The 23,504-nt window shown below is 49.6% G+C and overlaps 13 protein-coding genes across 13 annotated transcripts; 5 read left to right on the top strand and 8 right to left on the bottom strand.

The window, feature by feature from the left end:
• Positions 1-732: 732 nt before the first annotated feature.
• Positions 733-1,692, top strand: N7500_004477 (acyl-CoA thioesterase; the record flags this gene model as incomplete). Its single annotated transcript, XM_056675623.1, has 1 exon — positions 733-1,692. One exon carries the CDS (start codon positions 733-735, stop codon positions 1,690-1,692), a length of 960 nt encoding a protein of 319 aa, XP_056530623.1.
• Positions 1,693-2,279: 587 nt separating this feature from the next.
• On the top strand, positions 2,280-2,713 carry N7500_004478 (uncharacterized protein; the record flags this gene model as incomplete). The annotated part of the gene is made up of 3 exons (XM_056675624.1): positions 2,280-2,371; positions 2,404-2,452; positions 2,531-2,713. 3 exons carry the CDS (start codon positions 2,280-2,282, stop codon positions 2,711-2,713), a joined length of 324 nt encoding a protein of 107 aa, XP_056530624.1.
• A 562-nt stretch (positions 2,714-3,275) lies between these two features.
• Positions 3,276-3,947, top strand: N7500_004479 (uncharacterized protein; the record flags this gene model as incomplete). The annotated part of the gene is made up of 4 exons (XM_056675625.1): positions 3,276-3,324; positions 3,372-3,544; positions 3,607-3,738; positions 3,795-3,947. 4 exons carry the CDS (start codon positions 3,276-3,278, stop codon positions 3,945-3,947), a joined length of 507 nt encoding a protein of 168 aa, XP_056530625.1.
• Positions 3,948-4,229: 282 nt separating this feature from the next.
• On the bottom strand, positions 4,230-5,018 carry N7500_004480 (Trans-aconitate 2-methyltransferase C-terminal; the record flags this gene model as incomplete). The annotated part of the gene is made up of 1 exon (XM_056675626.1): positions 4,230-5,018. The coding sequence occupies one exon, from the start codon at positions 5,016-5,018 to the stop codon at positions 4,230-4,232; it is 789 nt and encodes a 262-aa protein (XP_056530626.1).
• A 403-nt stretch (positions 5,019-5,421) lies between these two features.
• N7500_004481 (lytic polysaccharide monooxygenase) lies at positions 5,422-6,363 on the bottom strand (the record flags this gene model as incomplete). The annotated part of the gene is made up of 1 exon (XM_056675627.1): positions 5,422-6,363. The coding sequence occupies one exon, from the start codon at positions 6,361-6,363 to the stop codon at positions 5,422-5,424; it is 942 nt and encodes a 313-aa protein (XP_056530627.1).
• A 1,404-nt stretch (positions 6,364-7,767) lies between these two features.
• Positions 7,768-8,766, bottom strand: N7500_004482 (NADP-dependent oxidoreductase; the record flags this gene model as incomplete). Its single annotated transcript, XM_056675628.1, has 1 exon — positions 7,768-8,766. The coding sequence occupies one exon, from the start codon at positions 8,764-8,766 to the stop codon at positions 7,768-7,770; it is 999 nt and encodes a 332-aa protein (XP_056530628.1).
• Positions 8,767-9,501: 735 nt separating this feature from the next.
• Positions 9,502-10,970, top strand: N7500_004483 (class I SAM-dependent methyltransferase; the record flags this gene model as incomplete). Its single annotated transcript, XM_056675629.1, has 9 exons — positions 9,502-9,540; positions 9,592-9,638; positions 9,690-9,776; positions 9,825-9,866; positions 9,912-10,025; positions 10,082-10,107; positions 10,154-10,340; positions 10,396-10,824; positions 10,877-10,970. 9 exons carry the CDS (start codon positions 9,502-9,504, stop codon positions 10,968-10,970), a joined length of 1,065 nt encoding a protein of 354 aa, XP_056530629.1.
• A 429-nt stretch (positions 10,971-11,399) lies between these two features.
• On the bottom strand, positions 11,400-12,941 carry N7500_004484 (GAT domain-containing protein; the record flags this gene model as incomplete). Its single annotated transcript, XM_056675630.1, has 4 exons — positions 11,400-12,167; positions 12,225-12,599; positions 12,666-12,728; positions 12,780-12,941. 4 exons carry the CDS (start codon positions 12,939-12,941, stop codon positions 11,400-11,402), a joined length of 1,368 nt encoding a protein of 455 aa, XP_056530630.1.
• Positions 12,942-13,369: 428 nt separating this feature from the next.
• On the bottom strand, positions 13,370-14,080 carry N7500_004485 (putative haloalkanoic acid dehalogenase; the record flags this gene model as incomplete). Its single annotated transcript, XM_056675631.1, has 1 exon — positions 13,370-14,080. One exon carries the CDS (start codon positions 14,078-14,080, stop codon positions 13,370-13,372), a length of 711 nt encoding a protein of 236 aa, XP_056530631.1.
• A 726-nt stretch (positions 14,081-14,806) lies between these two features.
• On the bottom strand, positions 14,807-17,492 carry N7500_004486 (fused D-mandelate dehydrogenase faamily protein/uL22 family ribosomal protein; the record flags this gene model as incomplete). The annotated part of the gene is made up of 10 exons (XM_056675632.1): positions 14,807-14,956; positions 15,022-15,209; positions 15,451-15,664; positions 15,835-15,914; positions 16,208-16,376; positions 16,461-16,742; positions 16,795-16,904; positions 16,978-17,209; positions 17,260-17,358; positions 17,409-17,492. The coding sequence occupies 10 exons, from the start codon at positions 17,490-17,492 to the stop codon at positions 14,807-14,809; spliced, it is 1,608 nt and encodes a 535-aa protein (XP_056530632.1).
• Positions 17,493-18,081: 589 nt separating this feature from the next.
• On the top strand, positions 18,082-19,360 carry N7500_004487 (NAD(P)-dependent alcohol dehydrogenase; the record flags this gene model as incomplete). Its single annotated transcript, XM_056675633.1, has 2 exons — positions 18,082-18,135; positions 18,188-19,360. 2 exons carry the CDS (start codon positions 18,082-18,084, stop codon positions 19,358-19,360), a joined length of 1,227 nt encoding a protein of 408 aa, XP_056530633.1.
• Positions 19,361-19,573: 213 nt separating this feature from the next.
• N7500_004488 (SDR family NAD(P)-dependent oxidoreductase) lies at positions 19,574-20,452 on the bottom strand (the record flags this gene model as incomplete). Its single annotated transcript, XM_056675634.1, has 3 exons — positions 19,574-19,845; positions 19,901-20,331; positions 20,397-20,452. The coding sequence occupies 3 exons, from the start codon at positions 20,450-20,452 to the stop codon at positions 19,574-19,576; spliced, it is 759 nt and encodes a 252-aa protein (XP_056530634.1).
• Positions 20,453-20,643: 191 nt separating this feature from the next.
• N7500_004489 (Transcription factor) lies at positions 20,644-23,042 on the bottom strand (the record flags this gene model as incomplete). Its single annotated transcript, XM_056675635.1, has 5 exons — positions 20,644-21,084; positions 21,140-21,173; positions 21,225-21,516; positions 21,575-22,866; positions 22,948-23,042. 5 exons carry the CDS (start codon positions 23,040-23,042, stop codon positions 20,644-20,646), a joined length of 2,154 nt encoding a protein of 717 aa, XP_056530635.1.
• Between the last annotated feature and the right edge of the window lie 462 nt (positions 23,043-23,504).

Below are 23,504 nucleotides of genomic sequence, written 5' to 3' on the forward strand. Positions count from 1 at the left end.
TTGAATCTTCTGCTCTAAGGATTTGTCGCTTTCCTACGTTTCGCAGGGATCACATAGCCTCCAAGTATCTAACTACGGGGAAGAACCCCCACCAGGCAGGCATAACATACTTCACCCAAGAACTACAAATAGCGATCCTGGGAAAGACCAAAATAGTCTGCTTGGTGAATCTGAACAACTGGGTCAAACAGAGAGGCAAGATCTTCCACGCAGTTCGCAAAGTGCCAAGGGTAGAGAGTAGGAAAACATATCAATGTACGAAGTACTGGAACTTCCACTATTAAATGTTCGTAGTTGATATGAGCTCAATGTCTTTTCCGTCATTTGAGGAAAGAATTGTCGAATAGAAGTCATTTCTCCAACATTTCCTTTTGATCTTGTCATTGACTTGCATATATATCACTTGAGATCAGCCAAAAAAAAAAAAAGAGAAAAGGCAAAAGAACTTTCTCATCCACAGCCTCCGGCTATAATCCCGAGGTCGGGTTGATGTATAGAATCTCAATTCAATCAAGATAAGCCGATGAAAAGGCCAGGTTTTTGTTCGGGGCACATGAAGCCCGACATTCCGTTTGCAGTGGGTCCAAGATCAAATAAAATTCGATTTCATGTGCTTGTGATTTTCGGACCATAGAAGGCCTCGGCCAATGAGCCGAGGGAACTGTGAGATCCTGTATACGTCTGGATTTTATTTATCCTTACCTCCACGCTTCAAACTACTTTCAACCCATCATGGCGACCACTTTGGCCGATCATATATCGCAAGAGAAAATTGACGATCACTATGTTTCCACGCATCTTCCTCAGAGGATGGGTAATGCAGCACCCATCGCCTATGGGGGCTACGCCATCGCTCTTGCAATCCACGCTGCGTGTAAGACCGTTCCGAGTGGATTTCACTTGCACTCGGCGTTTGGTCATTACCTCCGAGCAGTGAGTACTGAGGCCAAATTAATATGCACGCCTGTTCAACTCCGCCAATCGAAGAGTTTCGTCAGCTTTCGCGTTGCCGTTGAGCAAAAGCACCCGTCCACCGGCAAACGCCTTCTATGCATGGAGCTCCTAGCCGATTTCCACAGAGATGAGCCGTCGCTGCTCACATTCTCGGGTCAGCCCACGCGGAGTTACACTCACTGGCGGGACTGTGTACCTTGGGATCGTCTTATGGAAGACTGGCTTAAGGCTGGTAAAGTAGCAGAGCCACAGTTCAAAGCCTTCAACACCCTGTTCGGACTCTCCCGAGACCTCTACGAAGGCCGCCCCTGTCCGGAGGGAATCTCCACTCAGAATCTCATGGGGATGGCCAAGACCGTTGAAACCAGCCAGGAGGCATTGCCTCCGACGGAAAAGTCATCGGCTGACTGGATTCGAGTCAAACACGCCCTGCAGACCGAAGGAGAGCAAATGGCCAGCTTGGCGTTCATCATGGATGGCGTTTTGTCATTTTTGCCGTTGACACACAACCACTTGTCTTTCGAGGACGCCGGTGCATGTTCAAGCTTGGACTTTGCTCTACGTATCTTTACGCCGCCGAAAATGAATGATTGGCACCTGAGAGAGATTATCAATCACCGTGCTGGCCACGGCCGCACATATAGTGAGAGTAAACTGTGGGATGAGGCAGGGAATTTGGTGGCTTCGATGACACAGCAGTCAATTTTGCGAGTTCCTGCCAAAGCTGCAAACTTGTAAAGTTGGTCATTGGTTCCTTTCTGTTTATCGCTTTGCTCTATTTATAGAATATTGTCATAGACCCGTAGATCATTGTATGTTAGAATGCCTCGCTTCATCATAGAAAGGGCAAGGCAATTGGAGTGCTGGATGTGCTGCATGTACTGCATACTACACTAAAGACTTCGATCATTCACTTGAAACATCCAGATATCAACTTCATTGAACTCAAGTAGACGTATAGCCCACTAGGCTTGGCCCAAGTATGCAGGCGTACATAGATCCCTATGTAAGTTGTGTTTATTCCTCAATAAAGATACGGCAATTGTCTAGATTAGTGAAGGGCTGCAGTTCCAACTATTGTATATTCACATGTCACATAACAGCAATATTGCCAGTAAATCAGTTGCTCGGGGTTCGTTTGTCGTAGTAACAAAATTTCAATGACATGACTTCCCACCCTAAGTACGTCAGCACCTGCCAGAACTCGAAACCGTTCCCTTTTGTCTCCTCTTCTTTTCTATTCCTCTGTCGTTTATCCCACTTTTCCCAAATCACACTTCCGGTCCAGACTACTCTACCACAAACTCGAGTTCATTATCATCAACATGGCACCAAAAGACCCGACCACCCCCAAGTCCAAGGGTACCAAGGCTGCAAAGGGAGGAGTCGTGAAGCGAACCCCCGTGAAGAGCTCCCCGTGAAAGGTTCCGCAGGCACTATTCCTGACAGGGATCTGGTTTTCCTGTGGAAATGTGTGAAGATGTCTACCGGCATGAAGGTAAGTGTCTCTCAAATGTGACGACACGCCCATACCCTACACGATAACATGTCATATACTAACTGACTTATGTTACAGATTGACTGGGCTGCCATCGCCAAAGATGCCGGCAAGCCGGCAGGTACCGTCCAGAAGCAATACTCCCGACTTAACATCAAGATGGAGAGTTATCTCGCCAATACTGCTTCAGGCTCTGCAGATGCCACCGACGAGAACAACGAGAAGGATATCCAGACCGGCGAACTCAACGAATCTGAGTAAATGAGAGGGCATTTCGGTGGCACCCATGCGGGAATGACAGACTCTAGGTGGGAGTCTTGCTTGGCCGCCTTTTCTCATGATCTTTACCGCGATCTGGTTCATTTGTTTTCAATTTTGCATCCTATGTTGCTCTGGTCTCAGACCGCGTGCACTCAACATATGGTCTCTCAGACTTGTCGTTTTGACAGTCACATCTTTTCAAATATGTGACTGACTGAGATTAGTTTTTTTTTAAGACACAATGCAACGAAACTCTCAAAAAGTTCGAAGTATCTTTCCATCAACCGTAGCGTAAGCTTTTAAGGTAACAAACTTCCTTCATAGCGGTCACAGGTTTAATCGAACCCTAATGGGGAACCAATACATCCAACTACCTATGAAGTACGTCTATGCTCTTTATTCCCAGTCATCAAGTGCATGTAGAGTCTGTGTTCTCTTATGTTCTACGTTCTCATACGTTGGCCAATTCAGCGGTATGACCTCATTCCTGCATACACTCATTTATTACCCCGCGCCCCTTCTTCACTTCTGTTTCTATCTTAACTCCAGAATCAAATCCATCATGGCCAACCCCTATTTCGATATTGAATACACTTCGCCGAGCGGCCAGGGTAAGTACACGGTCTTGTGCCGCTTCAAGGATACTAACTCCATACAGTGGAAAATTGGGGTCGCATCGAGTTCAAACTTTACGACGACGTCGTCCCCAAGACAGCAGACAACTTCCGTGCCCTTGCTACAGGCGAAAAAGGCTTCGGCTATGCAGGCTCAGCTTTCCACCGCGTAATTGCCGGGTTCATGGCCCAAGGTGGTGATTTTACTCGCGGCAATGTCAGTCACGATCTTTGCGTGGGGAGAAATTCGAGCCCAGCTGATCTCTACTTGGTTTTTAGGGAACCGGCGGCAAGTCAATCTATGGCGAGAAGTTTGCGGATGAGAACTTCCAGATTAAGCATACCAAAGGCGGCTTGCTCTCCATGGCAAATGCGGGACCAAACACCAATGGTTCTCAGTTCTTCATTACTGTAAGTCGGAAGTATGCTAAAGGACAGAGGAAAGACGTGGTTTCTGACTTGAATAGTTCGTGAAAACCCCCCACTTGGATGGCAAGCATGTTGTCTTCGGAGAGGTGGTCTCTGGTCAGGATATTCTCCAAAAGATGGAGAGCAAGAGCTTGGATCGGTCCGGAAAGACTGATGGTACCATTAAGATCGCTTCGTCTGGGACGGTTTAAGCTACCATTGGGAAATGACGCTGTCTTGTACCCAAACAGCTTATTAAGTAGCAACGTGAACGTGAATTTATTCATTCCTATAGACCCATGTATCTCTTGTTTTCTATCTCTAGACTTCTATCAAGTCAAATAGAACCAACAACCAGCAACCTATACTAACAGCGCCATGGCAAAAGCTTTTGCCATATATGTACGCTGTGGAACAAAAGACGAGTAACAAAATATTGCACACATGTACACGGAGACGTCCGTCAATGAAGCAACGACTACCCTTCAGCCAACTCATTTCACAGCAACCATAAACAACCGCGGATACTTCAACAACACCCGCCCATCAACGGAAACAGGATATGCCGACTGCAAGCGTCTCAAGTAACCCTTCAAGAAAGCCTCCTTCTCACCATCCTCCAACGGATCCAAGAACGGCCTCAACCCAGTCCCTTCAACCCACTCAATAACAGCCTCGTGACTCTCAAGCGAATGATAATAACTCGTCTCAAAAACCGAAACCTGACTACAAAACGGCTTGACCAGATCATAAAGTTCCTGCGGCGACTGAAACCCATCTCTCTGTATACCAGCTAGTTTGTCCGCCCACGGACCATCAGCAGCAGTCTCACCCATGGAGATATGCGAAGGCTCATTCAAATTATGCGGGACTTGGAGTGCAAACACCGCACCCGATTGCTGTGGTTCTAGCAGCCGCTTAATAACCGCAATACGATCATCAGCTTTCAGCCACTGGAACACCGCATTCGAGAAGAAGAGGTCCACTGGTTTGGCTGGGTCTGGCGTGTAGGTGCTTAAATCTGCGACATAGAATTCCCGGTCTGGGAGGACTTTCTTTGCACGCTCGATCATGTCGGGCGATGAGTCTAGTCCTGTGATTGTTGCTGATGGGTATTTGTTTGCCAAGACTGTTGTTGAGTTGGCTGGGCCGCAGCCCAAGTCGATTATTCTTTTTGGGGCTGTCAGGGGCACATGCGAGAGGAGATCTCGGGCGGGCTGGGTGCGTTCGTTTTCGAATTTGAGGTATTGGCTTGCGCTCCAGTCTTTGTTTTGTTGGGTCATTGTTGTGGTGAAGTGTCTGTAGACTGGTGGAATAGGAATTCTTGAAGAGTGATTGAACAGTCTGGTTGCGGTCGAGTTTAGACGACAGTACATTTTTTGGTTGATTTGAATTACTAGAAAATGTTTAGATGTATAGGGAGTACTTGTTTTATATTCATTTTTGATGTTCATGAAGTGAATCGAAGAAGTGGCGATGTCGGATATTCGGCGATTTCTCCGATATCGCCATAAACAGCGTTGCATTGGAATCCAGGAAGATGAATAAGGCGTGATGAATTTGATATTTAATTACCAGTATATCTAGCTACTAGCTAACATAGGAGGTACAGGTAGGTCCAGAGTTGAACCTGATATGCGATAGTACGTCGCCCACTTTTTAGTGGGCCATTTTTCGCGCCCGCATTTAGTTACCCGCCAAGTTGCCGAAGATGGCCTGGATCCAGGCCAAGACATCCGCAGCACTATCTGTGGGGAAAGGCATGGCAGCACCAGGGGTAGCTGCGGCGCTGGTAGCGACTGGCACCTCGGTAGAAGTAGCCGATTGACGGGCACTAGTGGCGAAAGTAGTAGTAGGCTGAGCAGCAACTGTGGTGGTAGGCTTAACGGCAGTCGTGGTGGTGGGTTTAGCATCAGCCGTTGTGGAGGGCTGAACAGCGCCGGTTGTGGCCGGGTTAGTAGCAGTAGCAATAGTAGCAACATCTGTGGAGCTGCCGATCGACGAGGCCTTCACCGATGGAGCCGGAGCCGAAATACCACCAGAGCCAGATCCACCGAGGGTAAAGTCGATACATGACTCGTAGGTCTGGTCGATTGACTGTGCGTACCAGTACCACTGCAGCACACAGTCACCAGCGGTGACACACTGGTCTTCGAGATCATCGGGCATAGTGACGCTGAAGCTGGTCTCATCGGCTTTGACGCCGGTGGCGACGGATGCATAGACAGGCCAGGAGATCAGTGGGGCACCGATAACAGTGTTGGACGAAGTGTCAACAACAGAGACATTAGCGACGCCGGTGTGTGGAGCACGAATGTCGACGGTGAAGTCAACCTTCTGTCCTGCCTTGTACGAGTAGACGTTATCCTTGTTGTCGGCGAACTTGTAGCCCTTGCAAAGCCAGATATCGCATGCGGCGGCCTCGTAGTCGTTTTGACTAGAGGCAATTTGCAGCTCGCCTTGGATGTTGCCGTACTTGTCAGAGTCTTGATTGGACACGACCTGCTTGCCACAGGCGGCTTCCATTGCTGTGCCGGGCTGTCGGGCTTTGGGGCTGCTGACAAAACCATGGCCATTGACCAAGGTGATGATGCTAGCGAAAGCCAGGGCGGGGGTGAAATGCTTCATTTTTGGCGAGTTGGGAAGTCGTGGAAGTGAATGGAATCGGTAAACCGGACCGAGGAATGAATGTATACTTGAATGAAAGTCTGCACGGTCTCAAACCGGAGGAAACGAAAGTGAAAGTGAATGAGAATTCAAAAAAGACTGACCAGCATGCTCATTTGGTCTTGTGTCGCGCCGGTATGCCGCTGCTTATATAGTATGTAGCCATATTCAAAAGGAGCTCTGACTGAGCTATATCGCGTCATCAATCAACCGCAAACACTAAATTGACACTTATCAGAGACAAATTGAACGGCGCGTAAGGTTGCAGGTATCATGCTGAAACACCTCTGATATATCCAAGGGACAGCACTCCCCCACCGGGAAGTGACTGGTGAGACTGGCGGTAAATCTAGATCGGATCCTATCGGGGACAATATGGCCCTCGGAGGTATCTTGAACCAGGCCGGGGCGATCTTCTCTCCCGAGACAAGCCCGACGTTCCTGAGGCTAGGGTTGCCAAGCCTTGCTCCACGCGCCGAACAGGGATGAGAGTTTCACGTTGATTGGGACAGCTCTAACAGGTGAGACATGACATTTGATCGCTTTGCTTTTCAAACGTGGAGATAAGAAATAAAGTCGACTTGGCAGTAGTTGGATGGTGATCTAATTTCATTCCAGGATGATCCTGTTAGGTCCACTGGGTTTGAAAACCAAACTAAAGCTGATGAAACTGACTAGGTACCTCTTGATTCCACCTATCAAGGGTTCTGTTTCATCGTGAAGTCTAATAGAAAAATGAATATCCTGCATTAGTAGCCACATAGATTTAGTTGATCGAATATTGTGTTGTAGAGGTACACAACACATGCAAATCTAGTATCGAACTATGTAAAAAGGTCATCAAATATAATTCCGCAGGACGAGTAGTCATATACACCTCAAGGCTTTGAAAAGGAAACATCCTCGCAGATTTTATGATTCCAATGTGGCATCGTCGATACGAGTCTTAAACCACCCGACCACGTCGGAGCCTAGGGGGACAGATATTTCATATACCTCTTCATGGCGTACATTCTGTGTAAATGGGAATTGGCCCCGAACACATATCACATGCACGATACTCTTTGCTTTGTCTCCTGCTGCCCAGCCTTTGCCTAGCATGAGACTGTTCTCACATACACCAAAGATGCACATGATGTCAAGTACTATATAGATACTGTTTTATAGGGTCTCTATACATACTCTGCTCTTAGGATGTCTCTTATTTTATCGTATCTAATTAATTCATCAGATTATGAAATGGCAGCTAGTCAACATTCAATATACCCCTTCCTACTGGGACCAAACTTCCAGAAACAACCATGATCTTCCATTTCCCATATCTCGTATATTACAACCCGTGAGAAAACTGCCGGAACACTGGTGCTAGTGATTCAGCGAGAAATCAAAGACAACCTTCCCCCTCGCATGTCCTCCATCCAATCTCTTGAATACCTCTTCGTACTGCTCAAGAGGCCAAACACTATCCACCAACCCCCGACACACCCCCTTCTCAATCAACTTCGAAATCTCCTCCAACTGCCTTCTCACCGGCTGCATAATGAAAAACTTGTCTTTCACACCGGCACCCTCAAAGCTATCAGGACGATCCTGCACAGGTGGCCGGAAGATACTCAGCACAACACCACCATCCTTCACAGTCCACCACGCATCTTCAAGAGCCTTCCCCCCGATACAATCCACAACAACATCCACCTTATTCGAAGGCACCTGTGCCCACTCTTTCACATCCACAACCCGATAATCAAGCACCTCCTTCGCACCAAGTGACCTCACAAACTCCACATTCCGAGGACCACACGTCGCAACCACCTCCGCACCTAACAAAGTAGCCAACTGCACAAGCCAGATACCCACACCACCAGAAGCAGCAGTAACAAGAATTTTCTTCCCAGCCCAAGCAGTCTTGGCAGTCTCCATATCCATCTCTTCTCCATTTGCTTCGGTAGCAAGAGCATGAACAAAAAGAACCTGCCAAGCCGTCTCGGCGGAGACAGGAACCGCCGCGGCCTGGACCCAGCTTAGATCCTTAGGTTTGTGGGCCAATTCATCGGTAACGGCGATGGAATATTCCCGCCCATTTCCTGGTCGGACGTAGTTTGTGCGCGCGTATACTTCATCGCCTGGCTGGAAGGGCGAGTCTTCCGGTGCTGAGATGACGATTCCCGCCATGTCTGGACATGGGATGAGAGTGCGCTCTGTAGACGGGGGGAAATTTGCCGGCCAGAGGAGTTCGCCGGCGCAAGGACTGCAGGCTTTTATTTGGATGAGATGTTCTCCCTGTGCGTGATTCGGGGTTGGGAGAGGGGAGTCTGTTAGGATGAGGTTTTTGGAGGAAGCGGAAGGTTGAATAATGCAGCGCATTTTCGGAAGGGTTGACATATTTAGAACTGTAGATATGTGGTGTGTTTGATGGTTTGTAATGAATGTCGTGTTATTATAGTTCGAGTGTCGAGACGTCATCCGACCGGATTCCCGCGTAGCCTATTTGATAGCCTATTTCCCCGGATCAGCTACGGAGCTACGGAGTATACGGAGTATACAGTTAGGCAATATAGTGGATGATAAGAATATCCCCATGTACATTCGCTACACTCCTCTGCATGAAGCTGCGTCGTTTATCTCGTGTCGGAAGTTATATCTACGAATCATACCTCGAAGTTCATGGGGGGTCATATTTATGACCGTGGAGAAATAATTGAATCCATCAAAATAGACATGTCTAATGCGAGTTTTCCACATGGAAAGCCCAAGTCCATGAGTTTTGCTCTGAGCTTTGATGGAGTGGAGTGAGTTTAGGCCTCTGCAGAAGATTTGAGTGAGGCATAACCTCTTCACAAGAGACTTCTTATTGGTAGAAGATGGTCTTTGGACGAATTCACCGGAACCGATGCCCAATCCCAGCACTCATACCAACTGGACTTTTTCAGAGCCCACAGATCAAAAGTCCACATCTCAAGCCTATGGTGTTTCTCTGTTACGATTCCTAATATGGCCGTTGACATGACGCTTAACTTTATAACTGGGCGGCTTTCTCTTGCGCACTGTGTTTTGCATTCTTCACCTCTTCTTCTCTCCGTAGACATCTGAATCTCGACAATGGGTAACACACATGAGCCAGAGGATAAAATCGCCGTGGTATGTCTACTTGATTTGATTTTTGATATCTATTCTTCTAACAAGTATCAGGATCCAGCGATTCATCTCACAAAGGTTTACGACGATGATTGGCAATCGTAAGTATTATCTATGTGCCGATATAGACACGATCTCTCATACAATCTCAGAGAAACCACTTCAATCGGCTCCTCACTTTATCGGGGTTTAGAGGAGAATGGTCGACGGTATCAAACATTGAGCCAAAAAGAATATCTGTACGTATAGATATCTGAATCGAAATATCCCTACTTACGTCCTACCAGGATTCCATCGGACGAGAAACAGTTCGAGACATATGAAGCTGGGTATGCCTTTTATACACGATCTTCTCAATATACTAACGACTGCAGCCACTTAGTAGCCCTCGTTATGGACTCAGACTACGACAACCCACTTTTCCGGGCGCCTGTGAAAAATCCCAAGAACATCCTCGACCTGGGAACAGGTCTAGGTAACTGGGCCATGTAGGTGCAAAGAAAACACTCACATTCGCAAAGAAACCTCACTCACCCTATTCTAGCGATGTAGCCGACATGTTCCCAGAAGGTAAGTCCAGCATCCACCCACATAGCAACATACTGACCAAACCCAGCCACCGTCCGTGGAGTCGACCTCTTCCCACCACCAGTAACATGGGTCCCGCCAAACTGCATCCTAGAAGTCGACAACATCGCCGAAGAATGGACGTGGAACGAACCCCAAGACCTAATCCACATGCGCATTTTGATCGGAGCCTTCGACTACAACGAATGGGACCGTCTCTACAAGCAATGTTACGAGTAAGCTACTATCCCCTCCCATCCTCCTCGTCCAACTAACCCCAAACCCAACCAGCAATCTCCGCCCAGGCGGTTGGATCGAACAACTAGAAGCAAGTCCCTACGTCGAATGCGACGACGACAGCCTCCCAGACGACAACATCCTCCGCAGCTGGGGACCAGCATTATCAGCCTGCGGCGAGCGTGCAAACCGTCCCCTAGGAACGATCGACATGATGCAAGACGCCTTCCGCAAAGCCGGGTTCGTGGACATCCATGAAAAAGAATACAAATGGCCTCTTGGCCCGTGGGCGCGTGATCAGAAATATAAAGAGGCCGGCACTGTGAATTATCATCATTGGATGTCTGGGATGGAGGGGTGGGCTATGTGGTTGCTTTGTAAATTCGGGGCTCCGGAGCCTTGGACGCAGGATGAGGTTATTGTTTACGTTGCGAAATTGAGGAATGAGCTTAAGAATCCTCGGTATCATATTTATGAGCGCGCGTGAGTTTTTCTGTTTCTTTGGTGGGTGGGTGGATGGCTGATCTTTATACAGGAGACGTGTGTGGGCGAGGAAGCCTTTTCCTGAGGAGATTGCGGCGAGGGATCGGGAGCATAGTGAGAGGGTTATTCTCAAGATTGAGGAGTAGTGCTATACTTCAGTTCTGGTGGACATCGGTCGATTGTCCGCTGTTTTTGAGGTCACGAAGATATGAAGGAGGCAGTTTTTATTGCGTGGGCGTTTTCAGCTTGTAGGGTGTCTGGTACTTAGGGGAGGGTATAAGATAGCAAGTATATATTGACCTGGGTATATATGCCTAGGGTACGAAAACACGGCGCACCCTCGCTCTCCTATAGATCAAACGAGCTGCTAAAGACGTTGGCAGTAAAAGGTCAATCAATATGTGTGCAGTAGCGATGTGCGAGGTATCATGGAAGGCAAGAGACAGGAAAAGTGAGCTAAAAGCGAGCCAAAGAGAAAAAAACCCCCCACAAGCAGGGTTTGATATAACCAAAAGAAAGAAAGAGTCCAGGCGCTAGACGATAAAAAGAAATGTGAGATGGATCCCTGCATGACCCTAGCGTTGCTGCTCAGTGGGCTGGGAGCGCACGAGATCACTATGGGCCTGTGAATCACCATGTCCCCGATGCCTCTCCTGATCCGAGTCATTTGTAGCATAGTCATCAGCGAAAGGATTCCGCACCTGGAATTCCTCAGCATTGTATTCATATCGGCTGGCAGTTGCAGACGGCCCAGGATTAGAAGCAGGCGCACGACTACCAGTCATGGTCACCGAGGGTAGCTGTGCCGGAACAGGAGCACGAGGCTCGGGGCTCCATGTTGTAGTCCGAGCTGGCGGCCCGGCGGGAGGGGAGAAATACGTAGGTCCTGTTGCCACAGGCGGTGATGTCGGCGAGGGGCTATTCACATTCGACGAGCTCGGCGACGAGGATCCTCTCATTTTGCGTGCCTTCAGCATGGCACGCTGCTGCTGCGACAACGCTACAGAGATCTCGTCGTTCGTCTCAATGAGCGTCAACAGAGTGTCCTCGTCCGGAGCTGGGTTGGTCGAGTGGATGTATCCTTGAATACCGCGCGAACTGGACCTGCAGCGGTCAATGAACTCCTTAATGAGATCGTTGTTTTCTAGCTCTGCTGGCGGGGTAGACTGGACGAACTGCGTTAGCAGCTTTGCCGAATTGCGCGCTTCTTCGATGCGCGCCGCTAGTTCTACCGGGTTGGGGAGGGTATTTGCCGGCGCGGGGGACAGGCTGTATGGTTGCTGCTGAAAATATCTGGGCGGGACTTGCGGCGGGATGATGGTATTCATCGGAAAAGGGTCGATCTGGCTATGTTAGAGTCTTGAATGGTGGGCGCGCAAAGATATCATGGCTGTGCTCACCAAACCGCGGACGGCTTTTATCTTTTCCTTCGACCACATCTGCAGTAGTAATTTGAGATTCTCGTCCCATAACCGCTGTTGCTCGAGGGTATCCAGATACTGGCGGAGATAGCTCTGCACGTGCCAGTCGCGTCCTGTGCGCAGCAGCTCTTTAATGGTCGTCACGAATTTGGCATCGAAGTTGCGGGTGAAGGTGTGGCCTGGGTTATCGACCAAGATGCGCATGAGCATGATGGCATTGTACTGGGTCTGGTTCGGGGTGCCCGCGGGATCTGCGAGATACTTTCGAATGCGCAGAGCCGCTTGCTTGGCGGCATTGGGACTTGACTCGGCGGCTTCGACGATTTGAGGGAGGTGGACGAATTCATTTCCTTGCTGGAGTTGTGAAAATGCGATTGTCAGTCTTGAAAAGGGGGTTCCTGTCATCTCCGAGGCACATACCGCGTCGCGCGAAGAGCCATTCACATTCGCATTTGTATTTGTATTTGATTCGCAGAAGGCAGTCTAGCGAAACGTCAGTGTGTCTTCTTCAATTCATCTGAAATCAGCACAAACCAATTCTTTCAGGACAATGGCCTCTGGTGAGTCTTCGCGATATTCGACACTGTCGCTGGAGCCTTCAAGGTACAAGTCAGCGAATTTGCGGGCCCGGGGAAACGCGGAGACGGTAAAACACTCACTTGAGCGTCTGCTCAGAGATCCCAGGAAGCGCTTCATGGTCGCACAATCTGTTCAATTTTAGGGGAAATTTTTGAGGAAAAAAAGGATCTGGATTGTCAAAGAATAATTCTAGCCGGGGGCCAAATGCCGGCCTAAAGCTAGCACTGCAGGGAACTAATCAAAGACGCCCTCGCTAAGGGGTCAAGAAAACGGGACAGTCGAAGATATATATAAAGCCAATATCTCCCGCGGTCAAAGCCACATTCCACGCACGCAGCCAGGTGTTCTGCATTGCCAAGTCGAGGCCATCCAGGCTCCAGGCAACGAGACCCCAGGGATGGGATGTTTTGATTTGGTGACTCAGCCAGGTGTGGGGGTAGACAGTACCTAAGCTCAAAGGGCATTCAATATATATTTAGAAATATTTAGAAGTACTGAGTACTTGACAAACTCGTCACATTTTCAAATATCAAACCCATACCTCTCTATTCTGCTTCAACAGCATCTGCCATTTCCCCTAATGTTTCAAACCGCCAATCAAAGATCGGATCCTCCAAATTCCCCATCAAAGCTCCAGGCCTCTCAATCCAAACCGACTTAATGCCAACATTTTTCGCAGGCTGATGATCATGAAACTGGCTCTGTGCCGTCTGTAGAACCTGTTCAGGCTCAACCCCAAACTCGCGCTTCACAGCACTCAACATATATTCAAAGTTCCGTGGATCAGGCTTATAACTGCCAATATCCTGCGCGGTAAGAATCATATCAAACGGCACGCCCTGCAAGCTACCGGCATTGGACTTGGCGAATGAGGCCCGGTCCACGTTCGACAGAACCACTAGCTTATAGTGCTTTGATAGTCGGCGCAGGGCATCGACAGTGTCTGAGAAGGCTGGCCAGGTCCCGACAGAGTTGCCGAATTGGTGGCTTTCCTCGATGGTTGGCGGGTCAAGGCCTAGACGTGCGGCAAGGGTGGGGTGGATTGCTGATAGCAGGTCTGAGTATGGTAGGTCTGGGGTTGCGGTTTGTTGGGTGCTTTCGAGGTCTTGGTAGGTTGTTAGGAGGTGTTCACGGGTGAATTGGGTGGTGCTTTTCGAGAGGATTGGTTCTAAGGCAGTGATGATGCCGCTTTCCCAGTCTATAAGGGTACCGTAGACGTCGAAGCAGAGGAGACGGAAGTTTGAGAGCTTGGTCATGATGGACTGATCTGGTGGATATATATACACAACAGATATATATATTGCGGGAGTAGTTTGGATGAATGAATCTCCAAAGTTGTATTCTTTTCCTGGCTACTTATACCCCCGCATGTAGATCCCTAGTTATGTGTAGGTAGACGTTCTCCTTGGCATGTCTTATGAAATTACTTGATAAGGGTTGTCGGGGACCAGAAGTGGTTTAGGCAGGGTTTCCTTGTGCTTCCATCGCCAACCTTGAAATACTCCCTTCAGATCGGTATTTAGAGGTTAGCCCTTATTCAAGCTTGCGATTGAGGCATCGAATCGCCACTCATCGCTACAATGGGATGCATATTGTAACAGAGAAAAATAGAGATCATATTGTATGACCGAAAGACCGGAATCTCGACAATAAGTGTGCAGCTAGAAGGATCCGAAAACACTCTCTATCAAAGGAGAAAAAACACTCGATAGAGTCACGGAGAAAGAACCACGTTTGTATCATGATTGGATCGGGAAGTACAGAATCCTATTTCCATCACCCTAGGCCATTTTGTTTAAACTTTTTATTGGGTTCTCCTCCGAGTGTTGGCGCCATGACCTCAAAATCTTGTATGATCCGGTATCGATTCCGTTCCAACATACACAGCTGATGCAAAGAACTCCGATCCTTCCCGTCCACCGCAAAAATCTTTTCACATTGCGTAACCACACGTCCCCTCACACCTTCTTATGGCAATCCGTTTATGCCTCGATGAGAGCACGGCGGATCTGGGTACCACGCTGGCGGGAAGAGAGACGGACCTGCTTGTCGGTGGAAGCCTTCTCGACCTGCTCGCTGGCCTCGGTGAGGATGAGCTCGATGTGGCAGGGGTTGGTCATGTAGGGGTTGATCTGGAGATAGAGTCAGTATTTGCTGCAGGTTACAAACTTCACCGTAAATCGGAGGAAAAACGTACACGACCGTGAGCACGGTAAGTGCGGCGGCGACCCTTGGGGGCCTGGTTGACCTGGATGCGCTTGACAATCAGGTTGGCGGTATCGAGACCCTTGCCATCGGCGTTGGCCTCAGCGTTCTTGAGCAGATCGATGATGTGCTCAGCGGACTTGACGGGCCAGCGGGCCTTGGAGACACCGAACTGCTTGCCTATAAACCAAAAATTGTCAGTCGATGTTCGACTTCACAAATTTTCATCCAGATCGTAGAATCCACAGCATCGCCAATAAGCCAAGAAATCCGTCCTCTCATTCGATTCATTTTTCCTCAATCCATTGCATATCCCAATGGCTGTCGTGTGATTGGCGATGCTGTTCGTCCTCCCACAATTCATTCAAAAACTCCAATCCGATCGATCCGGAATTTGCTCCAAGAAAAAAAGGCGACTCACCCTGAGCGGTGCGACCGGTGGAGCCAGCGTAGCGGCGCATGGGAACGGCCATGGTCTTGGTGGTGACGTTCTCGAGGAAAGTGAGAGCCTTGGACAGCTTCATTCCGTTGACGGCTTGGGCAGTCTCACGGGTGTTCTTGAAGCTGACACGCAGGTAAGAGCCGCACGCGCGGGCGCTCTTTTCCTGCGAGATCTCCTGGGCGGCGTAACGGACCTGTGAAAAGCATCGCTCATTAGCAATGGGATCGTCGTTGGGTGTTGGTCATGTCGGCAGCGAAAGTCGACCCGGCGATCGGACATTGAATGTGTATCACACGGGTGGCATTTTGTAGAGAATGGGATTCCGAATGCTCATTATCGATGACAGGGGCATGCAGCACTCACCATCTTGAAGGAGTTGGCGAGGGGGTGTGATGGTCCTCGGTGATGAGTTGTTGTCGCTTTTCGTCGTCGTCCGGCGCTCGCTTGAGCCACTAGCTTTGGTGCGGTTTTTTTCGCTCTTGGCGCTCTGGCCCTAAGCGAGCCCTAACGCTAGCCATTTTGGGTGGACTCCGCCTTTGAGTTATGTCAGGCCTTAGTCATCTAGTTCATGCCCCACATCTCAGGTGTCAACATGGAATAAAGTTACAATCAACTAAGGCGAACATTTCCTTTCGAAGCTACACTACTTGATATTTGATGATTGAACGCAACGAATTCTATTCTTTATATATCCATACCTATTTCTTCTGCTCTGGTACTTGTGTAATAAGCTCACCCTTCTGAATAGCCAACCGCAGGTTATCCAACACCAGAATCTCCATTTCCTTCTGAGTCTCATAAGTACCAGTACCAATATGTGGCGTCAACATAACATTAGGGTTGCTAACAAGACCGGGCTCAATTTGCGGCTCGCACTCATACACATCCAAACCAGCAGAGCGCACCTAAAGAACAACCACAGTCAGCCGAGATTGTCCGCATATCCATCATGGACGGAATGTTGAAGTTCAATGCGCAGCATTACATACCTTGCCAGAGTCAAGTGCCGCGACCAAAGCCTTCTCATCAATCAGCGCACCACGCGCCGTGTTGACGATCACCACGCCATCCTTCATCTTGGTGAACTCGTTCGCACCAATGATGTGGCGGGTGGATGCGTTCAAGCCCAAGTTCAAGCTGAGCACGTCAGAATTGGCGAGCAACTCATCAAACGAGACGTATGTCGCGCCAACTTCCAGATCGGCTGATAGACGGGTCCGGTTGTGGTACTGAATCTTCATTCCGAAGGCCTTGGCGCGGATTGCCATTTCCTGCTCGTGATTAGCTAGGGTTGGGTGATGTACTACCGCCTGTGTTACATACCCGTCCGATGCCTCCCATGCCCAGAATTCCAAGGATCTTACCCTTGGGATCGTGGCCCAGGGTGGTTCTGTACTCCTTTCCTCCTGCGGTGATCGGGCCTTGCCACTTTCCTGTTGTCATGGTATTATGATTAGTTACCGATTACTTGGGGGGATTATTCCGCCACGGCTCAGAGCCACTTACCTTCCCGGAGAGCAGTGATGGGAATATGAGCCTGGCGCAAAGCACCGATCATCAGGAAAATGCCCACATCGGCTGTCGCATCGTTGACAGCGACTGGGGTGCTGGACACAGCGATGTTCTTCTCCGTGCAGGCGGCAATGTCAATGTTGTCGTATCCCGCGCCGTTGTGACAGATGTACTTGAGAGATTTAGGCAGAACTTCGAGCATTTCTGCATTGAAAGGACCGGTGTACTATGAGCTGTAAGTAAAATATACCCAAGCGAAGGAGTACCAATGTCTACCTTGGTGGAGTTGTTGGACCGGTAGAGCGCGACTACATCGTCATACTTGCCCGCCTTGCAGTTCGCAATGAACTCTTCTCTGGTTCCGCTGGGGAATTCCTGGTCTGTTTTTAGCGGGATTCGATCGCTGCGCACTAGGAATTACTTACCTTCAACGTTACAAGAGATGAGATGCTCTCCCACTCCTTGCGCGCGTGAGTGATTTCTCCAATGAGGAGAGCTGATTGAGACATGTTTCTGCGAATGTTAGATGCGACAAATGATGTCAGCGGGTTGCTCACATTTGTATTGTTTCTATAGTTAAAGACGAAGATATTGAAGCAATCCCAAGATTTGAAAATGAAAAGAAAGTAGAAATTCCGAGATTCCAGGAAATCAAAAGATTAGAGACAAGATCCCCGCTATCGTACCCCCATGTCATATGCAACGGGGGCTCCGAGTTGTATATCCAACGGACAACATATATAGATCGTGGACTCCCGTATCGATCAACCTTTATATTTCTCTACTAAACACATCCATTTCTACATTTCTCTTCTAGTATCTACATTTCATGAACTCAACTCATTACTTCTCTTCACTTCTTCATCTTCAAATGTAAAAAATTACCCCCACGTCGGGTATTGAAATTTCCTTTTCTTTCCAATCACCGACAGCGGAGCACCTCCGGCCCAAGACTTCCCCCCACGATGACCAAGTGGGGTGTTTGGCCTTGCGCGGGAGTTGACTCCAAAGGCCGAACAAAGTCGGGTTTCGCTATTTCGCTATTTTACTTCCCTTCTTTCTGTTGAAACTTGTTAACATCTACATACTACATACACCATGGCAAGCACAACCACCGCACTCGTCCTCCATGGCGCCAAAGACCTCCGCCTGGTAAGTAAACCCCAGAAACATATACTATACAACCCAATCCTAACCCAACCAGGAACAACGTTCTATCTCCACCCCATCCAGCACAGAAGTCCAAGTCGCCATCCGAGCAACCGGAATCTGCGGCTCAGACCTCCACTACTACAGCCACGGCCGCAATGGCGACTTCGTCGTCCGCTCACCAATGTGTCTGGGCCACGAATCCGCCGGCACAGTAACAGCCGCCGGCACCTCCGTCTCATCCCTGAAAGTCGGCGACCGAGTCGCTCTCGAAGTCGGTCTCCCATGTCGCACCTGCGCACTCTGCAAACAAGGCCGCTACAACATCTGCAAAGCCATGCAATTCCGCAGCTCGGCAAAGAGCTTCCCCCACCTCGACGGCACACTGATGGAACGTACGAACCACCCAGCAGATATGTGTCACCTCCTCCCAGACAGTGTCTCCGATGCAGGCGGTGCGCTCGTTGAGCCGCTCGCTGTCACGCTGCACGCTGTGCGGCGCTCACACCCACCTAGCAAGGAGGAAGTAGCGCAGAACCGCGCAGCTGGGGAGGAGACCGCTGCGTTGGTCTTCGGCGCCGGCGCAATTGGTCTCCTGCTTGCTGGAGCGTTGGCTGCTAGTGAGAATTTCACGACGATCGTCGTTGCTGATATCGATGCGCGGAGATTGAAGATCGCGGAGGAGATGGGACTTGGTCTGAAGACTGCTCTTATTTCTAGAGCGGAGACACCGCCTCCTGCGAAGGACGCGCCTCATGCTGAGCAGACTGCCTATGCGCTGGAGAATGCGCAGAAGGTTGCGGCTACGTTGGTTGAGGCGGTTGGTGCCAAGGATGGACTTGTCGTTCCTGGATTCAGTCGTGTTTATGATTGTACTGGTGTGCCAGCTTGTGTACAGGCTGGTATCTATGCTAGTGCGCCTGGTGGTGTGTTGGTGCAGATTGGCATGGGGAATCCTATCCAGACGCTGCCTGTTGGTGCGGCGGCGCTGCGCGAGGTGGATATCATTGGTGTGTTCCGCTATGATGGAAATGCATACCCTGCTGCTATTGCGCTGCTGGCTAGTGGGAAGATGAAGAGTGTTGAGGAGAAGGTTGTTACGCATAGGCTTACCTTGGAGGAGGGCGAGCGGGCGTTTACACTTGCTGGAAACGGTGTTGATGAGGAGGGGAACCCTGTTGTGAAGGTTGTCATTGAGAGCCGACGACGCTCTAGCGGCTCTTTGTAAACGTTGCGATGGTGATGATGATGATGAATTGCGTTTGAAAATACCCAGATTGTGACAATAGAAAAGGACGGATGTATATATGGGGGATGAGGATTTATCATATTGGATCTACAAAATTGAATCTACCAAGTTGAATCAAAATGTTGGTCATAACTCCTAGGCGTGCGAGGCCAGTCGCTTCTTATAACAATCTTCCTAATATTCCCGGGTAGCTCATTTCAGCCCCCCAGCTAGCAAGAGGCTCTGACCCGTCATGTATCCGGTTTTCACAAGCATAGTCACAACATTGGCCGTTTCCTCAGGAGTCCCAAGACGACCAAGCGGGATACCAGCCGCTACTTCAGGTATCGCTGCCGCATTAGGGATCATACCTGTATCACCAATCATGGCGGGTGCCACATCGTTAACACTGATATTGAATTCAGCCAGTCGGGTAGAAAGGTTTTTCATCATGCCCGTGAGACCTCCTTTAGAGGCGGCGTAGTCTGAGAGAAGGAAGAGTAAGTTTGGTATGCCCAAAAAAGGAACCGAGGTACATACGGCATCCATTGATTCCTCCACCTTGCGCAGCAATCGAGGACATAAACACAATACGTCCCCAATTCTGGCTTTTCATGCGATCGACCACTCCCTTGACGAGAATGAACGAAGCGCGCAGGTTGACGGTTAAAGTGTAATCGAATTCTTCGAGAGAGCAGTCCCAAATTTGCGGAAACCGCTTTCCGTGTCCAGCGTTCGAGATCAGGATATCAGGTCGGTGGCCGTGTTCGGTGTCGATTTGTTGGAACATCGCCTCGATGTCGTCAGCGGATCCAACATCCACTTTATGGATTGAGATACGAAGCTTCTTATCGGCGTATTTGCTTTGTAGATCGGCCACTAGCGCGTTCATTGCGGTCAAGTTGGTCGCATACGTCAGAGCGAGATGCACTCCATGTTCTGCAAGCTGATGTGCGCAGGCAGCACCGATTCTAGAGAATGAATGTCAGTTATTTATTCTCGATATTGGAGTGACGAATGCTGGGGAATAGCTTACCCTCCCGATGCACCTGTAATAAGCGCGAGTCGGCCCTGGATCTCATTAAATGACATGATGCGACAGAGCTGGTATGTGTGTGATGATAAGCAATAAAATGCAGAAGTAAACACTCAAACCTCCAAGCTTGAACTGGCAAAGGAAAAGAGAACCCCTCGGTTACCACCCTCGGGGCTATCTCCGATGGTCCCCCCGCACCGCATTTGCCGTCCGATTGGGGTGTGGGGGTACACCGATCTCAGCCTATTTAAAAGAGAAGGTTGCTGCTCATATCTCCCATCCATGCAGATGGCTGCCAGGACTGCGATCGTGACTCTCCAGATTGGTACATATCAGCTCCATTCTGGAACGCATCCAGTCCCAACAAACCATTTGAAATCTGGTCCCCGGATACATAATCGCCCACGGCCTCTAGATCCAACCATGAGAAGTCATTTGCGGGGCTGAATTGCATATATCCTGGGTCTGCGACCGGGTTAGAGAGAGCTGTCTGCAGTGAGAAGTCACTGTTTTGCTGTGTCTCTACGGAGGTCGATTTGGGCTTCCAAAGCAGCTCTAGAAGACGAGCATAGCGGGCCCCAACGTCATCAGCACCGGCGCTTGCTTGCTTCAGAACCTCGGTGGTTCGACTGACGAGGCCTTGAACTTTTGCTTCTTCTGATGGGACCATCATTCCGAAAGAACGAGCCTATGATATTGATCAGATGATACGCATAAAGGGAGGAATTGAAGAGAGATCTTACCTTGTAGAGGAAAACGGCAGAGTAGATGCCATATCTATATCGGATGAGCTGTTTGCCTCGACATAACACGATGAGAAAAACTTACAAGTAGAAGCGGAGAGGCATGAAATGGAGATGCTTCTCGGGGTCTACCAGGTCCACAAGGATGGTCAGGTACGACTTGGCCGCATCAACAGATTCATAAATGAACCGCGAGTCCTGCATTGAAGCGACATTCTTGAACGTCGATCGGAGATGTTCTCGCTGGCCTTGTAGGTCTGTTTTCGGTTTGGCTAGCGACTGCGAGATCGCAGCTTGAAACGCGAAAGCAGTTGTATACAGACGTAAATACTCGTATGACAACTGCAGTGTTGCTCGCATAGGTGGTGAGCCTAACACTATGTTAGAACAACCATGTGCGTCAAAGGTCAAAAAAGCGAGAACAGGCCAACTCACAGTCCAATGACCCCCAAAGTGACTTCCACCGTAGAATCGCCAGGCGGAAGTCATCCACATATTTAACGTAGTCTCCCATCAACATCATCTGGTTACTAGTACGCATCCCCGAATACAAGACCTCATGAACATTTCCATAAAGCTGCGTAAGATCCAGCATCGCCTGATAGATCTTTGCATAGTCCTCGTCGCCCTCGTTAACTGGCTGTAACGACGGAAAGTCCTGACTAACAAGACCCGTCATGGGCCCCGGGCCACGAGACCAGAAAGCGCGTCCAATGCGCACAGAAATCAATCGATCAGAGACGTAGCAGCTCGCCCATGCCAGGCGCCGACGAGCCTCACTCTCTTGATCACCATAAGGATCCCCACGGAAAGAAGTACGGTCCATCCCGATGAAATACCCCGAGCGCAACGCAAGCCCGACATGCATCCACGCGGCGCGGTCTTCCTCTCCACGTCCAACGCGCTCGATGCGAGGTCGCAGTCCCTGCGGCTCCCACTCAGCAAGTAACAGAAGCGCCTCTACCGCTTCAACGTCACACTCTGCCCCTGCGGCGATGCCTGAAATCAGCTCATGCATGTACTTCGAGCAGTACTCGTGGATCTCGGGCTGATCGACCAAGTCCTTGGAGGCGATCGTCAGGACTGCGGTGAGCAGGTGTTTCTCATTCACGGCAAAGGCATCTAGGGCGCTGCGCGTGAAATACTTCCGTGGCACGAGAGGAAGATACTGATGGAAGTTATCTGCATAGCGAGAAATCAATTGCCACACCGTTTCCGGGTCTAGAGCACACGACTGAACGAGTCTATAGGCCTTGATACCGGTGGGTGGGTTGCTAAAGTCTGGGACCACGCCATTGTGCAGGCTGTTGTACGTTGGGAATATTGTTTGGTCCGACCGAACATGGTCGTTGCGGGACACGGAATTTGTCCCCGTGCCTTCTGTGGCGATGCCGGTTAAGCATTGCCAAGCGTCTGAGGGATTACGCGGGACAGATGATATCGAGGTATCGTCTTCCTCGACGGATACCGAGGCTGGTGCCGGAGGATTCGGTGGCAAAAAGACTACCGGCCCGGGATAGGATGCTGATTGCACTCTATGATTTTCCGAGTTGGTTGGGCTTGAGGCATCTGAATCCTTGCTTGGCGAGTGATTGGCGGGCGTGAAGTTTTTGATTTTGTTCTTTCGGATTCGACGACCTCCACGATTTGAGCCACCCAGTATGCATTCACGATTTTCGCGAACACAGCGCTGACATGGTGGTTTGCCCGGGTTGCCGTTGGAGTCTCTGCATGCGATCAGCACGGAACCAACTATACTGCAGATCCGGGGAAAGAAAGCCAGCTGAAGAAGGGGAAAAGGGTCTTACAGGTCACATCGAGACTTGCGCTGTCGACAATGCAAGCAAGCTCGAGATACACGTTTGGCGATATCACGCCGTGAAGCTTCTGATTCTTCGTCCATAGCGAAAACATTGAAAGGTACAAAATCAAAGTCGAGCGTCTCCACAAGGAAGTCCTCAGACCCTTACTCATCGTGTCCATGCTTCTGGTACTGTGGGGGAACGGGGTTGATGCGTTAACCTTGGAAAGCCTTGGGGGACTTGGGGGCCTTTGGGGCCTTTGGGGCCTTTGGGGGTAAATTGGTCTACTTTTTGCCTAAAATATGCCCTTTAGAATTGAAATCATATTAAGACTTGCATATCTAGATCAGAATATTACTGACAATAACATTGTCTCACATCCAGTCAATGGCTATATATATTTTTTTTAGGAAAAAAGACTGCAATTGCCGATCGGCTACTGACCGGCTATAGATATTGCCCGTTCGGAGACCCCCCGCGTCCCCCATTTGGGGGTTTTGGTTTATTTGGAGCTCCTCCCGTTGAGCACTCTTCGTTCTGTTCTTCCTATTCTGAGTTCTAAA

The sequence above is a fragment of the Penicillium coprophilum genome, assembly GCF_028826855.1.
Source record: "Penicillium coprophilum strain IBT 35676 chromosome Unknown utg000004l_segment0_segment0, whole genome shotgun sequence".
Lineage (NCBI taxonomy): Eukaryota > Fungi > Ascomycota > Eurotiomycetes > Eurotiales > Aspergillaceae > Penicillium > Penicillium coprophilum.